We start from the raw sequence: 19,855 nt of genomic DNA, 5'->3' as shown, positions 1-19,855 counted from the left end.
CCAACAACCGCCGAACTTATCAGCTCACGAACCAAGCGAACAGACCGTCCATTCCCGCTAACTATTGCTTGGCTTATTCGCACGCTGTTCATCCTTTGTATGCTTTCTCGTCTCGTCTAATTAGCTTCTTATTAATTCCCATTTATTTCTCTCTATCTCTCTTCATGTGAGTAATAGAGTGACTGTCTGCGTTGATATGCTCTCTTCTTTGTATTTTATTTTTCTCTTTAATTATTTCTGTGTGTCATGACGAGATAGGAAAATGAAGGGAGCTACAACTACAATTTTTTTGGAAACAACCCGCCATCATCATTATTTGTTAGAAATTATATTACAAACTCATCAGGAGGAGGAGAGAGAGGAACCAAACATGTCTACCAAAAAGCTAACTGAACTCGTAGCTAACAAATGAGCTTCACGATTGAACTGTCTTCCTTCACGAGCAAACTCCACCTTGCTAAAACTTTCTCTTCTTGAAGCTCAGGTCCTCGTCCAGCACGGCGTCGGCGCCGAACTCGGCGCGCCAGGTGGCGCAACGGAGCAGCTTGGTGTGCGCATCGAGGACGCGGAAGTCCTGTTCGCGGAGGAACTTGAGGCGCACCACGTCAGCGCGCTCGTTGACCGGGGTAGGGGCAGCGTCGTCCGCCACGGTGGGAGGAGAGTGGGGGTTCAGTGGGATGCCCCAGATGGAAATGGGGTCTCGGTGGGTGGCGAGCAGCGCCTTGAGGTCGGCGAGCGTGCGGAGCTCGGCCGACGGGAGCGCGACGGCGACGTACGAGTCCTCCTTGAAGGAGGAGGAGTGGAGCCGCGCGGTGGCATCCATGAGCGAGGACATGAGGCTGTGCTTGGCGCCCTTGTTGGAGGCGGGGGCTGCCACAGGCGTGGGAGACATGGTGGTGGCGTGGGGGCTTGTGGACCTGCGGCATGGTAGGGAGGGGAAGGAAGGGGACAAGCCCCCCCTCCCCCCTCCTGCCATAACGTTTTGTGGCAGAACAAATGTAATATGTACCTCTAAGGTGGGGGGATACAGTCCTCCCCTGACATTTCAAAAAAAAAAACTTTCTTTTCTTGACTTGGGGCCTGATTGGTTGGCTTCCAATTCTTGTCCAACCAAAATCATGGCATGCCAAAAATTTTAGTCATCAATTGATTCGTTGCCAAATAATTGGCACACCGATGTTTATGACCAAAGTTTTGACAAGTCCCTAGAAAGTTCTTAAACTGCATAAAAGAGAAAATGTGCCTTCTATTATTGTTACGACGGTCAACCAGATGCACACCGATGTTTTTAGCTTGCCATTATTTTGGTTTCACAAAAATTGGTAGCCAACCAATCAGACCCTAGATCTGCAACGTCTGCCTAGTCAGTTGCCAATCTCATTCGCATGGACTGCAACCCAAGATCACTAGGAAGCCATAACTCTTCTCAGCATGCTACTGCTTCGGGCACCTCTACTGCTTCGTCTATCCCTTTTAGAACAAGGGCCGAGACTCCCAGAAAATTGTCCATCTCTGTCAGCAACCTGACTCCACCTGACGGTACCACCAACAGTGAGCCGGGCGCCCAAGCTGCTGTGCTCCTCGTCCTCTCGTCCCTGGCCACAGCTGCGGTCGATGCCGTCCTTGCGCTCTTGGATATTGCTGTGTCGATGTTGATCTTCACTATACCACATTTCCGTTGATGGCCCGGCCTATTTTCAGTTCAATTCAATTCAACCAGCTCACGCCCACCACAAACAAAAATTCCTCCTCATTCCCGTGCCATCCATCTCCGGCGACGGCGAGCATTTTCCATTTCGAAATAAAACCAAATAAATAAATAAATAATGGGCCGCCGCCGCCGGCGATGGTGGAGCTGGATGGAAACGCCGCGACGCCCTCCGCGCTCGCTCTCTTCGCCTCCCGCCTCTCCTATCGCAGGTACTACGCGCCTGCCCCAACCCACCTGCTGCACCCAACCGTGCGACCTCTGCGACCTTTTCGCTCACCTTTCGACCTCCCTCCCGCCACCCCTGACTGGGTGCGAGTGCGCTGCAGGTTCGGGGACGAGGACCTCCGGGTGCTGGAGGCCGCGCTGTCCGCGGCGCTGACGTCCCCGCGCTGCTCGCCACGCGCTCGGCGGCCCGGAGTCTGCTTCAAGCAAGCGCGGCGGAGGCGTTCGCATGCACTGCGACGGGTTCAGTGCTGGATGGTGGGAGCAGCCTCGTCGTCGCCGACTTCTTCGCACGCGCCTTCGCGCTCGTAGGCGATGTCGAGGTCAGCACCCAGCGAAATTAGTGGTTGCAGCATACGGTGTGCTGCAGACTATGCACTGCTATTGCAGTATTGCTAGTTCATGCGCCCTACCTGTGGTTTTAGTTTTACTCTGATTTGTGCGCCCGCACTAGTCGTGCTTCAATTCAGTATACATTCCTAATTGAAGGCTTGCAGCATCTTATTTTAGATGATCGCAGCATGTTTCAAACACACTAGGAAGCAACAGTGCAACTGTGCAAGTGCAACACTCAAATTCATCAACCAACATGTGTTCACCATTTGTTTTGTTCAGGCTTGAATAATGCGTCCTTTTTTCTTACTTCTGTTTGCACAAACGGGCAGAGCATTCGCTGCGTTCTTCTCTGCTAATACTGTTACCCTCATGTATACTGACAGAGCTGCCTTGCCATGAGATACGAGGCCCTGCTGCTTCGAGATGCTAAATACTGCAATGACCTCCACTTGCAAGTGTCCCGTCAGGAGTGGTTCACTTTCGCAAAGGATTCTCTTGATAATGGCTTCTACGCCATCTCCTCCAAGGTAGTTTTATTCAGCTGTAACCTTTGTTGTAGGTAATGCCCCCTTTATTGTTCTTATTGATTGGCATGTTTGCACTTAAGCTATTAGGTTCAATGGTGTGAAGAACACAATCCAATAGTAATCTGCAAGTTTGAAGCACAGGCTTACTGTAGTTTGTTTAACCTGAAGATCTAACAAATGTATCGAAGCCTTCCTCACTTACCTACTTGCTTGCTCTACATTATTGCCTCCCTTTAACTACTAGTTTTAGGTGATTCCATGTGCTGGAAAGTTTAATGCTCTTGTGTAATTTCTTTATGCCACTCTGATAATCAAACTACTGGTATCATATAGTTAAACTCTCAATCATTTCAGAAATAATTGTTGAAATAACTCTATTAGGAAATACTACTTCCAATTCATATTTTCTCTAATGGGTGAAGGACTCTTGTCATTTAAATGGACGGGTATCATCTTTTGCTCTGTCTAAGGTAAGCGATGAAGGTCGCTTGATGACTATACTGTATATTGCTACTAATACACTAATGTTTATGGTTGTACATCTAATAACAAATAAATAGAGAACTGTGCAGAATGACATCGGCTTGCATTGTAAATCATTCAGGCTTTTGCAAATGCTCTTGCGCACATTCATCCAAGCCACCCAGGGCACTTGGTCTCTGCTAATCCCATTGAGGAGAAGGACAAGATCAATGATATAACAGGACTCCAGAACTTGGCCAAGTCATTATCTGCACAGCATTCTGGTGAGTTTTCAATGCCATGGATCGCTTGAATTACATGCAGAGAAACTAAGCCTGCTTTAACTTTTCAAGTAAAATAGGTACAGAAAAACTAAACTTGCCTTCATCTTCTGAAGTTGAGTAAATGAAAGAGTGAGACATGCTTAATCAATAGCGATCCAATCTGATTGAATGTATGTCTTCCTTTATGTTTGAGTAACTAATGGCTTGTTGTTGTTGTTGTTTTTTAATCAAACGTGACATCTATTATCTGGGAGATTTGAGGATCTGTTGTGACACCAAATCTTCTCTTGTATCTTTCAATTGTTTGAACATATTTTCAATATAGCTTTCTGATGCCATTTACTTCTGCTGTGACAGTTCAGACACAGTCTGCAGAATACATGAAAAGGAGAGCTTCAGGTGTTCACGAGAAGTGTAATTTGCAATCAGGAAAACCAAAGTTAACAGGAAGTTCAATGTTTAGGCTAGGGATTAAAACAAGGAACATAAAAAAATTGCTTCGTAGCCAGGAAAGGAACTTGGGAGATTTGAAGCAATCTTAACGTGGCATCATCCATAAGACCGAGAGGAATGTTGTAAAAAGGTGAGTTTTATGCATTAATTTACTTATTTTTTCTAAGTTACCACCAGAGCATATGCACTTCAATCTCTTATATGCCTAGTTCAACATCTGCAGTACCAGCTCAAATCAATATCTGCAGTGTCAACTACATTAATCTGATTATTGAAATTGGATATGTGGGAGTGGCATTGGCAGCATGTGCATGCCAGCTGTCCTCATTTTCTTAATTAGGGCACAACCTCTGTTCATGAGTTCTCCAAAACAGAACAGTATTTTCAGCTTAGTTTTGTAGCATTGGACCCTTGAAATAAATAAGAAAACTGTGATTAGATCATCACGTCTTGTTTCAGCTCAAAAAGTTTAATTAAAAGTCAGTTGCATTTAAATAAGATGCTTAAAATGGAATCATGCCATTTGTCATTGGCATATTTACTATAAAAGGTTTACTGGTTACATTACTGCAATCCTTAACCACATATTGCAGCCTGGTTTCCTACTCTGCTTAATCTGATCTTAGGAAGTATTGCTAGCTATGCACAGTTGCGCTTATTATCTTTGAAAACCCTTGATTTGCTTTATTTACATGCAGTTCAATTGGGTGAGAATTTATGCAGTGGAGACATGAAGTGGAGTTATGGATGGGTGAGCTTTGATTCAACATTAAGAAAAAGACGTCAAAGAGTACTTGTATCCTTTGGTACCATACTCACTCTGCAAGTAAGTTGTCATCTTCAATATCTGCAGACTGTTTTTCATGTACAGAATAGTAATAAATAGTAACTCTGCCTGTCTGCCATGATTGACATATTGCCTTATAATAGTACGAAACTGGAATCTGTTGCTGACTGTTGAGTTGAGTCTTGGAAAACAATGCGTAGTAACCCCACCGTACCCTTTTTCTTAAAAAAAGGAAAAAAAAGGAGGGGGGCATGGTTTATGTTTTTCCTGTGGAAATTTGCTATTATGCACAAATACACATGAGAAAAGGTTGTCATGACACAATGCATTTGTCACGTTTCCGTTAAGCAAACTGTTGGGCCATGTTTGTATAATAAGCCCAGCCCAATATCAATGTATATATGTATATGTATATCAAGACTAGCAAGTGAGTGTGTTTCCAGAGTTTTTCCCCAAATTCCACATGGTATCAGAGCTGGTATTGACGATGGCGACGGCGACCGACTCGCAGGCGGCGATGGAGGCCTGGCGCGGCGCTAAGGCTCGGGGACCGGAAGAGCTAGGGCGGTGCTCGATCGCCGTAATGGGGCGACATGGAGGTCATGAAGGAGGAGCGAGCCGTGCTGCTGGGGCATCTCGCGGCGGCGCAGGACTCGCTGGGGCGCGCCCAGGCAGAGGCGGCGCGAGAGGACGGGGCCAGGAGCGAGGTCGAGGCTGAGGCGCGGTTTCAGTTGGCGGGAGCAGCCAGCTCGAGCGTCATGGAGGCCCTCAAGAGGGTACTGGACAGGAGCGGCGGCGTGCTCCCTTTCCTCCAGGCGGCCATCGATGTCGCCCACCACAGGTCTGAACTGTTCTGCGACCCTTCAGCAGTGAGCAAAGTCACCTCGATGGCGGCGGCCATCAGGGCGCAGGTGGAGGCTGATGAGAGGGCGGCCAAGGAGGCAGAGAGGAAGGCTCCTGCTGCTGAGGAGCCAGAGAGCTCAGTGGAGAAGGACTGCATCTGCATGGTGGTGGATAAGAAGCAGGTGACTGTAGCTGAGTAGGTGGCTGAACTGGAGGCCACGACTGCGGAATTGGAGGGCAGGAGCTTGAAGCTTCATGAGCAATTGAAGGAATTGGAGGCTGTGCAATCCAGCGAGGTGGAACAGAAGCACGTTGCATTGGTCACTGAAGTGGCTACACTCCAAAGTGAGATTAACCAGGACAAAGCCAAAGTAAAGAAGCTGGTAGAGCATTTCACAGCAAAGGAACTGGTGGAGCTAGCTCCAATATTTTTGGCGAAGAGTTCAGAATTAATGTCAGTTTCACAAGGGCCTACTGGTGGGGAAAATTTCTCAAGCGCAGATGATACATCAACAGTTCTAGGCAACCTCGTCAACCTTGCCCGTCCTGGCACAGGTACATTTAATGCAAATTGGATACTAGATTCAGGTGCATCACGGCATGTCACGGGGACATTAGATGAATTTGCATCATATAACTCATTTCCTCCCACACATAAGGAAACCATTCAAACCGCTGATGGAACTGCTCAGCCTATTAGAGGCGTGGGTACAGTCAAATGCACTCCATCAATTACATTATCTACTGTTCTATATGTTCCATCTTTTCTAGTTAATCTAGTATCCATAAGTGCATTGGTGGATCAGATGGATTGTCGTGTTACTCTTGATCGAGAAAATTGTTTAATTGAAGATAGGAAGACAGGAAGGATGCTTGGGAGTGACATTAGACGCAATGACCTATGGTTCTTAGATAGAAGGATAGATAATTCCACGTGTACTGCTCTGTCAATTTCTACAAGTGAAGAGGAGACTAAGGTGCCGGTTGGGTCATATGTCCTTTGACACTATGTCCAGAGCATTTCCTGATATTATGAGCAAGGTTGATAAAAAGAAGTTGGTGTGTGATGCATGTGAGTTTGGGAAACATACGAGAGCATCCTATATTAGTAAAGGACTTCGTAGCACATTACCTTTCGTATTAATTCATTCCGATGTTTGGACATCCCCCGTGGTCTCTATTAGTGGAATGAAGTATTTTGTGACATTCATTGATTGCTATTCTCGTATGACATGGGTTTATCTCATGCGGCATAAAAATGAGGTACTCAAGGATTTTTGTGCATGTGTTAAGAATCAGTTCAATACTCAGGTTCGGATGATTAGAACTGATAATGGGACAAAGTATGTGAACAATGAATTTGCTACTTTCCTTTCTGCTGAGGGAATATTGCATCAAACTTCCTGTCCAGATACACCTCCACAAAATGGAGTAGCTGAAGGGAAGAATCGACATCTCTTGGAAGTAGCAAGGTCACTTATGTATACGATGAATGTGCCAAAATTCTTGTGGAGTGAGGCAGTTTTAACTGCTACTTATCAATCGAATCCCATCAAGAGTACTCAATATGAAAACTCCTTATGAAATGCTATTTGGGAAGAATGAATTTATTATACCACTCAAGGTGTTTGGTTGCACATGCTTTATTAGAGACCATAGACCTTCAGTGGGAAAGCTTGATCCACGTGCTGTAAAGTGTATCTTTGTGGGGGTATTCTTCAACACAGAGGGGATACAAGCGCTGGAGTCCTAGCGAACGACGCTTGTTCGTTAGTATGGATGTTACATTCAGAGAGCTTGAACCTTTTTATGGAGAGAAGACAGATTTGAGTTCTTTATTTCTTGAGCTTGACTCATCTAGCATGGATGGTGATTGTCGAGAGGGGGAGAACGAAGCTTCACACACTAGAGAAGGTGATCACCAACCAAGGAAAATGGAAATTGTTATTGGAACAATTCCACGGCCAATGGATGACCCTAATCTTACAAGTGTAGAAGAGGGAGAGAATAGTACTGTTCAAAGTGGACCTATTCATGAACAGTCAAGAAGAATGGAGGAGATAGTTGGTGGTCTAACACCTACTCAACCAAATGGAACAGGTATGGGGTTGCAAAATAGAGTTATCTCAAAAGTATATACAAGAAGGGAAGTTTAGATCCCAACAAGAGAACACGGAGTTGATCCAAACACCAACGTCTGAACTATGCCCTTCCGCCCCAGTGTGTGAAAGTGGACCAAAAATTATTGATGTATCTTCAACCTCAGAGATTGATGTTGAAAACTCCTCAGATGTTCTACCCATTGCACTAAGAAAAGGTACACGTGTCAATGCAGGAGTGCCTGCACAGAGGTATGGTTTTGAGCATGACATAAGTAACTATGTTTCATACACATCATTATCTCCTGCATATAGAGCATTCATTGCTTCATTACAATCTGCATATATTCCTAGAGATTGGAAGGAAGCAAAACAAGATCCCAAGTGGTGTGAGGCCATGATGGAGGAGCTTAGAGCTCTTGAGAAGAATAGAACTTGGGATCTCGTAAAACTACATGTAGGAAAGAAAGTTGTAAGCTGCAAATGGGTGTTCACCATGAAGCAAACTCCTGAAGGAAAGGTTGAAAGATACAAAGCTCGACTTGTTGCGAGGGGTTATAGCCAAACATATGGAATTGACTATGATGAGACATTTGCACCTGTGGCGAAGATGAGTACCGTGAGAATTTTGATATCTTGTGCAGCGAATTTTGGGTGGCCTTTGTACCAGTTAGATGTAAAAAATGCTTTCTTGCATGGCGATCTCCAAGAGGAGGTGTACATGGAGGTTCCACCTGGTTATTCTAATCCAGAGATGGTTGGAAAGGTATGCAGACTAAACAAATCTTTATATGGACTCAAGCAATCTCCCCGAGCATGGTTTGATAGGTTCAGATGTGCATTATGTGCCATGGGATACATATAGTGCAATGGAGATCATACTATATTCTATAAACATTCAGGGCGCAAGATCACTGTGTTGGCCGTATATGTGGACGATATCATTATTACCGGTGATGAAGAAACGGAGATCAAATGCCTCAAGGGGAATCTAAGTAGAGAGTGTGAGGTCAAGGACCTTGGTTAGCTCAAATACTTTCTAGGTATTGAGATTGCACGAAATCCAAAAGGTATTGTTCTATCACAAAGAAAGTATGTTCTCGACCTGCTTAGTGAGACCGGTATGCTTGGATGTCGAACTGTATCAACACCAATTGAGTTGAATCACAAGTTATGTGCCGAATCAGGTTATCCATTGTTGGGCGCCTTATCTATCTATGCCATACGAGACATGATATATCCTATGCAGTAAGTGTTGTGAGTCGATACATGCATGACCCAAGGAGCAGACCTTTGGATGTTGTATACCGGATCTTGAGATACTTAAAGAGTAGTCCAGGAAAGGGCTTGATATTTAAGAGTAATGGCCACCTGAAAGTGGAAGGCTATTGTGATGCTGATTGGGCTAGTTGTCTTGATGACAGGAGATCAACTTCAGGCTATTGCGTCTTTGTTGGGGGAAACTTAGTGTCATGGAGGAGCAAGAAGCAATCTGGAAGCAGTCTATTGTATCCCGTTCAACAGCCGAAGCAGAATATAGAGCGATGTCTCTTGGACTTTGTGAAATGTTATGGGTACGAAATCTCTTATCTGAATTACATGTGCTAAGAAAAGACCCTTTGAGGATGTGGTGCGATAACAAGTCAGCTATCAGTATTGCAAATAATCCTGTTCAACATGATAGAACCAAGCATGTGGAGATAGACCGCTTCTTCATCAAAGAGAAATTAGATGAGGGCATTGTCGATGTTTCACCACCGATAGCCTGCCACGGGGGTACCCGGGGCAGTTTGTTCGGGCTTCAGCGTATGCAGAACTCGACGGTAAACGCAAGAGACAGTCGATTTATCCTGGTTCGGGCCCTCGACCGTGATCGAGTAATAGCCCTACGTCCAGTCGGCGTTAGCCTTTGCGTTGGATTGATTGTAAAGTGTTGTCTCTAACTCCCTTCTCCAGGAACTCCGCCCTTCTTTATATAGTCAGGAGGCCAGAGTCCTAGTCGGTTTACAATGAGAGTTCCTAGTAGGATTACATAATAATACTACTACTAAGATTACATGGAAAGAATCATAGTTAGACTAGATCTTCTCCCTTCCTTGAGGGGTATCTCGTGGGTCCCGCATCGACAGGCATACCGGAGATAAGTCATGTAAATTCAGGTGGTCAAATAGCTGATTGTTTGACAAAAGGTTTAGGAGTAAAAGAATGTAATTTAGCATGTAGCAAGATGGGAATGATAGATATCTATCATCCATCTTGAGGGGGAGTGTTGGGCCATGTTTGTATAATAAGCCCAGCCCAATGTCAATGTATATATGTATATGTATATCAAGACTAGCAAGTGAGTGTGTTTCCAGAGTTTTCTCCCAAATTCCACACAAACAATTGGTGATTTTCTTCTTGATATATTCTCTGGCAAACACATGGAAATATAGAAGGTCTGTAGCTGGAAGCAATAAGCATGGGCTTTATACCTTTGAATGCCGGTTGCTGAACATGTGGCAGTGGAATATTCTGACTATGATTCCAGAGCACATGCTACGTGAAATAACAGGAACCTAAATTTGTTACTTGCCCAGGTCCATCCTGGTAGAGTTAATCCCATCAAGTCTGAAATGCTCTGATGGGGAACACGTTATCGTGTTTTTCAAGAAAAAGGACGCCTGCTGCTTATTCCAGCAAGGAAACTTGGGATCCTAAGTAAAAGGGTTATGTGGAGTACAAGAGGTTAGATGTGGGTCGTCATGTGGTCATGTGGGTGGCAGATGGAATTTGACTTCGAAAAATCTGAAGACTTTCACATAGGCTGTGAAACTTACACTGTCGGCAGAGCTTAATGTAGTGGTAGGGGCCTGGGCAGCCGCGGTTGTACTTGATTGGCATGCCATCATCCATCCATATTAGGGACCAATCAAACCTCGGGATGGTTAGCTTTTGATAGCAATCGCATGTGCACACTCGCATGGCAGCAAGCTTTGTTAGAAGTCCTGCCTCCTCCTGGTCTGGACTCTAGAGGTCACTCATGTACGCCTTTCCATCTCATGGATCGGCCATGCGCCAGTGAGAAAATCAGAAGGCCAACGTCTTATCCCAAGATCAATCATCGATCATGCTTGCATCCCAAACCAATCATGTTCTGTTCGTTTGATTTTCCATTTTCATACTAGCCGGAAATTAATTAAGATTAATGCACGAGTAGAGACGTCATGGACTCATATGCGTGCATGCATGGTTTTGTGATGGTTGCTGCAACATCAATTTGTTCTGTCATGCAGATTGGAAACAAATGTTGGTAAAATATAGTGGGTCGTTGTGGAGTCCACATCCGACTGCCGGTGTGCTCCAGAGTCCAGACCACAATACATGTGTCACCCTCTAACTTGTACACATGTCACAAGTGGTGGAACTGGAGACTCACCACGACTCCATGAATATGGCCGATGTAGGTATCGCATACTTGTCTGCTGCTACAACTGTCCTAGTTAAGACACGAATGATGCTTGTAGCTGCTACATGGTGTACAACATACTCCCATTCCTCACTGTTGTAGTGCACGACAAATCCCTAATCTTGCTGTTGTCATGGCCTCTTGCATGCATGCATCGGTAGCCACTAGCTGACTAGCCACTCCTGACCTACGTGTCAGCTTTCTCCATCATCTTTGCTACGCTGATACTCTGTCGTTTTCTCTTGCTTATAATGCAATTTATTTATATATGGATTGGATTGAACCTATCATGATGTGGCCAATATTAAAAATGAATTGAAGTGGGAGCAGTGATCCATATGGAGACAACTGACCACGTGAATGCCAAGAAAACAATAGAGACATCCATGTTGAATTGAACCCCGTCAATTCCCTGCTCTGTTTTAATTTCATCCCAGGCCTAGGAGACGAATAATCCTATGCATACATTGCTACAAAATTACTAGCATTAAGAGTCAACTAGTGAAGGGTGGGTCTAGTGCAAGCGGTAGAGTTTTACCGTCTGTGACCGGAAGGTTCCGGGTTTAAGTCGCGGTCTCCTCGCATTGCACAAGCGAGCACTACTGGACGCAGGGTCTCTTCAGCCGTCGGCGAAGGATTTGCCGAGGGCAGCCCTCGGGAAAAAAAATGTCGGCGAAGGACTCTTTGCCGAGGGCCTTTTATCGGGCCCTCGGCAAAGTATTTGCCGAGGGCTAACGGCGGCCCTCGGCAAAGTAAAGTAGTCGTTAGGTTCGCGGTTATTTTCCACGATGTCTTTGCCGAGGGCTGACATACAGGCCCTCGGCAAAGAGCTTTTTTTTGGAATTTATTTGCCGAGAGCTATACCGCAGGGCCCTCGGCAAAGACTATTTTCTTTTTTTTTTCTCGGAATTTCTTTGCCGAGAGCTATATCGAAGGCCCTCGGCAAAGACCTACGTTTTTATTTTTGTCTCGGAATTTCTTTACCGAGGCCTGTGTTCAAAACCCTCGGCAAAGACCTACTTTTTAATTTTTCCTGGGAATTTCTTTGCCGAGGGCTATGGTTAAGGCCCTCGGCAAAGACCTGTTTTTAATTTTTCCTGGGAATTTCTTTGCCGAGGGCTATGGTCAAGGCCCTCGGCAAAGACCAGTGAAAATTTTCAACATTCCACCTGTTTCTTGCTTTCCATGCAGACAAAAAATATATATATATATATTCAACCGCAGAAATATCCCACAAATATCACAATTATCACATATATATCACAAATATCACATATATCTCACAGATATCACATAGATCATCACATGTATCATCACAAGTCCAAATTCAACAATTCCATAAGTCCACAATCTAACTCAAGTGTCAAGTCCACAAGTTCAAATCCGACTGAGGCTGGCCAACCTCTCCAACCGTCTGGCCTCTGCGTCACCAACCTTCCCAACCGTCTGGCCTCTGCGTCGAGGGTGGTGTAACGAAGCCTCCAGAATCAGGTGACGCACGAGGGGGGTTATTGGAACCCGCCGACTGAGGCTGCACAAACAATTATATGCTTATGTGAGATTGCAGTAATTATTCTAGGACTACAGTTTTAGTATTTAGACAGAAACCTATCAAATTTTTTATAGCTAGTGTTGTCTGGGTTTCTATGTCATACAAGCAAATCAGTAGCTAGTGTTCTCTGGGTTTCTATGTCACACAAGCGAGAAGTGAACTTTAACGCTTACAGGAATTGACGATGCTTGTCGAACGACGAATACTTGCCACCCTTTTTCAACCAAATAAACCTCACAGCTTTCTTGCATACTGGGCACGGGAACTTCCCGTGAACACACCAGGCGCAGAATAACCCATACGCCAGGAAATCATGCAGAGAGTAGTGATACCAAACGTACATTTTGAAGCTTGACCTTGTAGCTCGGTCGTATGTCCATACCCCTCCCCAAGCTTTTATCAATTCGTCAATCACAGGCTCCATGAACACTCCCATATTACTTCCTGGGTGTCCAGGAATTATCAACGACAAAAATACGTTCTGTCGTTGGAAGGCGATGCCAGGGGGGAGGTTGAGAGGGATAGTGAACACAGGCCAACATGTGTATGGGGAAGACATCAATCCATAAGGATTGAATCCATCTGTTGCGAAGGCGACACGTACATTCCGAGCCTCAGCTGCTTTCTCAGGATGTCGATCATTAAAGTACTGCCATGCTTCAGCATCGGATGGATGAACCATCTTGTCTGGATTGTACCGCTTGCCATTCTTGTGCCATGTCATCTGTTTCGCAGTTTCCTCGGTCATGAAAAGTCGTTGGATCCTCGCTATGAAAGGAAGGTGACGTAAGACTCTCGCGGGGATCGTAAGCTGCACCTTTTGGCCATCACCAGATACTACCTCTAGGTATTTGGAGGATCCACACTTCGGACAGTACTTTGCATGCTCGTGTTCTTTCCAAAATAGGACACACCCTTTTGGACAACAATGTATCTTATCATATGGCATCTTGAGCGCACGAAGGAGTTTTTCTGACTCGTACAAGTTGGGGGGCAGAATGTGGTTCTTCGGTAGCATGGTGCCAAACACAGTCAACATCTTATCGAAGCCTTCTCGACTCAGGTTTAACTCGGCCTTCAGCCCCATCACACGCCCAATGGCATCCAGCTGAGAAATATTTGTATGCTCGTGAAGGGGTTTAGACGCCGAGTCCAACATTTTGTAGAAGGCTTCTACGTTTGCCTCCATCTCCTCCTTGTCACGTCCTTCAGCGAACTGAGCTTGGTGAGCGTCATCTATCATGTCTGCTACCCCAGCATCATCATCAAAAGGCTCGAGACGTGGTCTCACCACCTCCTCTCTGATACAATCGGCTTCACCATGGTAGATCCACCGGTGGTAGCCCGGCGTATAACCATGGTACACAAGATGTTTACCCATGGTCTGCTTGTCCACCCTTCTCCTGTTGTCACAGTGGCTGCACGGACACCAAACTAGAGAATGCCCTTTAGCTACACCCTCGCCAAATGCATGTTTCAAGAAGTCATCTGTCCTCTTCACCCAATCCACGTCGTAATCGTTTCGACTTCTTCGCCCCGTGTACATCCACTGACGGTCCTCCATCCTTTGACAAATACATCACCGAGTAACGTAACCATCAACTACACCTAGCCGGTGTTCCTACTGTCTAATAGGTGAGGATAGATCCTAATCCCACCCGCGTATGCGTAGATGAGGTCAGTTTCCATGCTCCGCTCCTATCCGAGACAGAATTTCGGCAGCACCTCTCCGATGTTCTCCCAATACACGTCCTGCAAAGAAGTTTGTGTATTCGGAGAACAATGGGGAGGTGCTGCCGAAATTCTGGCTCGGATCGGAGCGGAGCATGGAAACTGACCTCATCTACGCATACGCGGGCTGTCCAAAAAACGTGGACAATCCGAAACAGATACGGTCAGATACACACAGTGATCTGCATGCCTCCAACCGTATCTCTTTCGGACGGGAGACGCCTAACTGGTTTACGCAGTCTACGACAAAGATACAGGAGTAGAGGTTGTTTATACCTAAGGTGGCGGTGGAGACAGGGTAGCGGGGCAGTGGCGAGTCGGGGCAGTGGAGAGTCGCAGCGCCGACGAGGACGATCGACTACTCTGAAGCTCCTTTGACGTCCTTTGCTCTGCAAAAAAAAGGGTATAAGTTAAAAATTTCGGCAGAACCTCCCCTGTACGGGGAGGTTTCCAAAACCTACAAAAAAAATCGGCTCGATGGCCAACACCCACATTCACGGCACAAAGGCCGACACATCAACAATGGGAGGCACGAAGGCCATCCACATCAAAAAACGGCGCGATGGCCGACAACCCATGGTTTTACCTTCTACTCGACCGAGGGACGGGGAAGTGAAGGTGACGGCAAGGTCGTCCAGACGAGGCCGTTATCCAGAACCACCTGCATTGCATGCCCAAGTAATTGCTTCAAAACATGACCCGCTTAGACAGTGAATAAAACAAGTGCAACTGCAGAAAAGTACTGAACCAGTATGCATATCTTTGCTGATGAGTTTTCCCTTTCAACAATGCTGATGTTTTCTTTTAAATGTGTATTTGGTACCAGCAACTTGCGTAAGCATGGTCCGGACAACAGTATGGATATGACGAATTGGTCCTAAAACCACTAAAAAAGTGAACTTGAAACATCGATTCTACTGCAATTCATACTTTAAACCACCACACTTGTAGCACAACGATAGTGCACAGAACAATATACTCACTAGATGGGAATTGAGTCGAAATCCACAAGTATCGGCAAAAGGATTATTGATTGATTCAAAGATCTTAGTAGCCACATCACATCACATCACAACCTTGCTCTTATTCATAAGCAAGTCAACCGTTGCAGTTCAGATGACTGTGTTCAGTCGCATTCTTTGGTGCAGAAGCAGAAGGACCTGAAGATGAGGAAGCCACACTTCCCCCTGGTGGCGCCCTCGCCGATGCAGTGCTTGCTGCATATTTTCCTAAATTTTCCGTCCCAAACTAAACGAAAAAAGCAATAGCATCATACACCACGTACGTGCGTACCTGCGTACCTGCGCGGCGGCGGCGGGCGAGCGCGCGGCGGCGGCGTCCGCGCGGGGCCCGAGCGCGCCGTGGCGTGCGCGGCGGCGGCCTGCGCGGCGGCGGCGTCCGCGCGGGCGGCCGAGCGCGCGGTGGCGTGCGCGGCGGCGGCGGCGGCTGACCAGCGAGTGGCGGCTCGGGCGGGCGCGGCTTGGGATAAGGGCCGCCCGCCCGGCCGTTCCCTTTTTTATATGGGGTCCCCTCTTTGCCGAGGGCCTAGATCCAGAGCCCTCGGCAAAGATTTTTTTTATTTTTTTTATTTAATTTCTTTGCCGAGGGCCAACATCCAAGGCCCTCGGCAAAGATGTTTTCTTTTATTTCCGCCGGCGCCATCCCCGTTCAAAATATTTGCCGAGGGCCTGTACAACGGGCCCTCGGCAAAGAGTTTTATTTTTTATTTCCAAATTCTTTGCCGAGGGCCTAACGCCGAGCCCTCGGCAAAGGCTGACGGCCGCTGCCGCCGTCACGCTCGGCCGAGGTCGCCGAGAGGCGGTACTGTGCCGAGGGCCCGGCCCTCGGCAAAGGTGGGCCTTTGCCGTGGGCCGTTTGTTGCCGAGGGTCCGGCCCTCGGCGAACGATCCGTTGCCGAGGGGTAATATTCGCCGAGGGCAGCCCTCGGCAAAGAAAGGATTTGCCGAGTGCCCGAGATCAGGCCCTCGGCAAAGTCTTTTGCCCTCGGCAATGTTGCTGTTTCCAGTAGTGGAGGGTAAGGCTTGCCACTGACACCCTTCCCCAGACCCCGCACAGAGCGGAATCTCTCTGCACTGGGTACGCCCTAAGAGTCAACTAGTGCTTTGCCGCTTCTGTACGTAAGGGTGTTGTAACTAGCTGTACTCTTTCTTCCCTAATGTAATTAAGGTCAACAGACCGAACGTGCATGTCGCGCTAATTTCCACCATCACCCATAGTCAAATAATCCTGCTCTCTAGAGCTAGCTAGGTGTTGTCAGTGTTCTAGGACACAAAGCAGTGGTATATGTTTCAATCAGCAGCCGGCCACTGCCCTTGGTCCAATGCAACAATAGTCAATTCATTTCTCAAGAGATTTACCTGTCGTAATGCATGTGAGCCATTAACTTGGACCATGGTTTACTTTTACTATTGTCATCACCGACAGTAAACAATGCAGTCTTGGTTCGGCAGAGTTTGAATTCTCAAATGATGCTTTGCTTACATGCACTTCTACATTTCTGTCAGGTGCCTATTGCCGACTGCTGCAGCAAGTGAAAACGGAGGTAGAATTTCCATGCCACAACTGTACTGATTGGGCAGGAGGGTCCCGTTCGGTTTACCCCATATTCGGCTTGTTCGGCTTCTTTTTTCAGCCGGAACAATATTTTTCTCTCACAACAATTCAGCCAGAACAGTATTTTTTCAGCCAGTTTCAGCCAAAATTCTGCCAGCCGAACAGGGCCGTATAGAATAGTCCATGAACCATGAACGCGTAGACTATGTTTCGCTTTCTTTCTTGTTTCTAGTAATTAATTATAAGGAGATAAAGACTTTCTCAGCTGTCTCTGCTGCGACCAACAAACCTTGTTGATCGTGGCTGCTAAATACAGACAAAGAAAAACCATAGAACCATACACACTGTACTGGTACAGCACTACGCAGCCATAACATGCTTGTTGTGCCTGTGATCCAGCTGGAAGCTAAGGAAGGTCATTAGCTGATAGATCAGCATGACAATAGAACAACACAAATATAATTATATTCTATCATCTTTTTCCTGACCTGATACTCTGCTAGTTAATGCAAACTATTTGATCATCTCTCCCATCTTCTCCTGACCTATGATCAGTTCCAACCTATCATCAGTTCTTCTAACCTACTTTGTTCCTTCATCTAGCCTGGCTCTATAAAAGAGGACGTTCTGCACCTGGCAGTCTCCCCCCTTCCCTTTGCAACCATCTTCTCTTCACTGCTCGCTCTAAACCCCTGTGACCGCGAGGAACCAGGACAGAACATGGCCGGCAGCGGAAGCGGGAGTGGCAGCAGCAGCCCGCCATGCGCCTCATGCAAGCTGCTGCGGCGGCGGTGCACGCAGGAGTGCGTGTTCGCGCCCTACTTCCCACCCGAGGACCCTCACAAGTTCGCCATCGTCCACAAGGTCTTCGGCGCCAGCAATGTCAGCAAGATGCTGCAGGTTCGCTCAATTCTCCAATTCCTTGGATCATTCAGCCATCTTGCTCATCATCAGGCTAACGTGAACTGCACCAACTGTTGATTCATTTCCAGGAGCTGCCTGCTCAGCAGAGAGCGGACGCTGTGAGCAGCCTGGTATACGAGGCGAACGCGCGCATGAGGGACCCTGTGTACGGCTGCGTCGGCGCCATCTCCTACCTCCAGCAGCAGGTCTCCCAGCTCCAGGTGCAGCTCGCCCTCGCCAAGGCCGAGATCCTCTGCGTCCAGATGCAGCACGACGATGGCCATGCGCATTCAGCTTCAGCTGCTGCTGTGCCATGTCCGGCAAAGCAACAACTTCATCAACACCATCAGCAGCAGATGGAATGTGACGCTTGAACAGCACTGGTGCAGCTCATCAGCAGCAGATGCTGGGCAGCTTCGGCTCTGCAGGGAACACTGCAATGATGCTGCAGGAGGCGTGCCTCAAGAAAGAGACCCTCTGGGCATGAATGAGTGAATTATGTACTTCCATTTGTCGATAAGAAAAAAAAAGAACTTCTTGTCTCTTTCGCTGTCCGCCGCTGTAATTTTCCCGAAAGATGGGAAATTATTAAGACATGAGTTAATCGGGTCACATGAGCATCACAATCTCAGGCTCTCAGCATTTCTACTTAAAAACTAAGAATAAGATCTTTCGGAAAAAATAAAAATAAAAACTAAGAATCAAGACGAAGCTAGCTGAGGGATCTTGATGTGTGAAGAAGAGTTTTTGCACGAGCCAGTGAAGTTTCAGAGGTTCACCTTTTGGTAGACTTGGGAGTTGAGAGTCAGCTATTTTGGACGCGTTTGGATTCACATGGTCTGCACAGTAGCAGTCTGTTCGTGTCGTCTGGATTGGCTTATAAGCCATGGCTGAAAGTACTGCTGGCTGGTTTGGTGTAAGAGAAAAATACTGTTTAATTCATGGATTATAAGTCAGATATGAGCAATCCAGCCGAAACGAACAGGCTGTATGATTGTTCGTGGACAACTGGACACTAAGCATGGGCAAATACTTTTTTGTCCCACCGCGCTGGATCGGAGTTGTATATTTGACTGCTGCTAAATCCCAATTGGAAGACCTGACCTAACAGATTCCTAAGCTTTCGGCATAGGACGTGTGTCCATCTGCTGGGCTGCACAAGGGCTTACCTGGCTTCACTGATATTCTATCTGTGCAGATGTTAGTTGTGCGCCCCGTGTCATCAAGAAACCGACAAAGCAAAAACCTAATTCGTTTCTTTTTATTCAAAAAAGAATTGAGTACCCCTCCAGTTTCCTAAAAAAAAAGAATTGAGTTCCAAGCATGGCTTTGGTGGATTTACTGGGAATGATTCGTGCATGGAGGCTAAGTGGTTTCACTATTTATACAATTTTTTTTTTGGCAATGATTGGTTAGGTTTTGATATTGTCAAAGTGACAAGCAGGTGCGTGCATGGACGCATGAGGAGGTGAATCTAGGACGAACAAAAAAGTATCAGTTGTAGCCTTGTAGGCTTGTAGCCCCCACGGTGTTGCTTATATATGGATATACTTGGCTATCTTACTTTATAAACTGTTGTAAGCATTGTTACGTCTAGCTCTAGCACAAAGGACATGTTAAGATTAACAAGAAGGAAGACAAATATATACATGGGAGAAGCTTGCATTTTGTAATCTGTTAGTCCTGCTCTTCACGATAGCATTTGCATTGGTCCTCTTATCGAACAGCAGTTGTACGTGTTCTTTATCAGGACGTGTCGCTTCCTGCACTAGCAATCACTGTATAACTGTGTCAGTTAACATTGGATCAAGCGCAAACCGGCCATTTTAGTGATCTAATCTTTACCAAGACCAATGATTGACGACGGGTTAAAAATAGATGTAACAAACCTTCAGTCAATCTCTAAACTCAACCATTGTCCTT

The 19,855-nt window shown here is 46.4% G+C and overlaps 1 protein-coding gene and 2 pseudogenes across 1 annotated transcript; 2 read left to right on the top strand and 1 right to left on the bottom strand.

Moving 5' to 3' along the window:
- The first annotated feature begins 1,846 nt into the window (after positions 1 to 1,846).
- Positions 1,847 to 4,910, top strand: LOC136502938 (protein DOUBLE-STRAND BREAK FORMATION-like; annotated as a pseudogene).
- Positions 4,795 to 18,514, top strand: LOC136502865 (LOB domain-containing protein 23-like; annotated as a pseudogene).
- Positions 12,894 to 14,288, bottom strand: LOC136502937 (uncharacterized). Its single transcript, XM_066498184.1, has one exon. The coding sequence runs from the start codon at positions 14,286 to 14,288 to the stop codon at positions 12,894 to 12,896; it is 1,395 nt and encodes a 464-aa protein (XP_066354281.1).
- Positions 18,515 to 19,855: the final 1,341 nt, after the last annotated feature.

The sequence above is a fragment of the Miscanthus floridulus genome, chromosome 14 (genome assembly GCF_019320115.1).
Source record: "Miscanthus floridulus cultivar M001 chromosome 14, ASM1932011v1, whole genome shotgun sequence".
NCBI classification, from domain to species: domain Eukaryota; kingdom Viridiplantae; phylum Streptophyta; class Magnoliopsida; order Poales; family Poaceae; genus Miscanthus; species Miscanthus floridulus.
Note: the sequence above shows the minus strand (reverse complement) of the source record. Positions and strands in the feature narration are given on the sequence as shown.

Excerpts from the sequence above, each read along its gene's own strand:
- LOC136502937 (XM_066498184.1), bottom strand. The coding sequence starts at position 14,288 with ATGGAGGACCGTCAGTGGATGTACACGGGGCGAAGAAGTCGAAACGAT.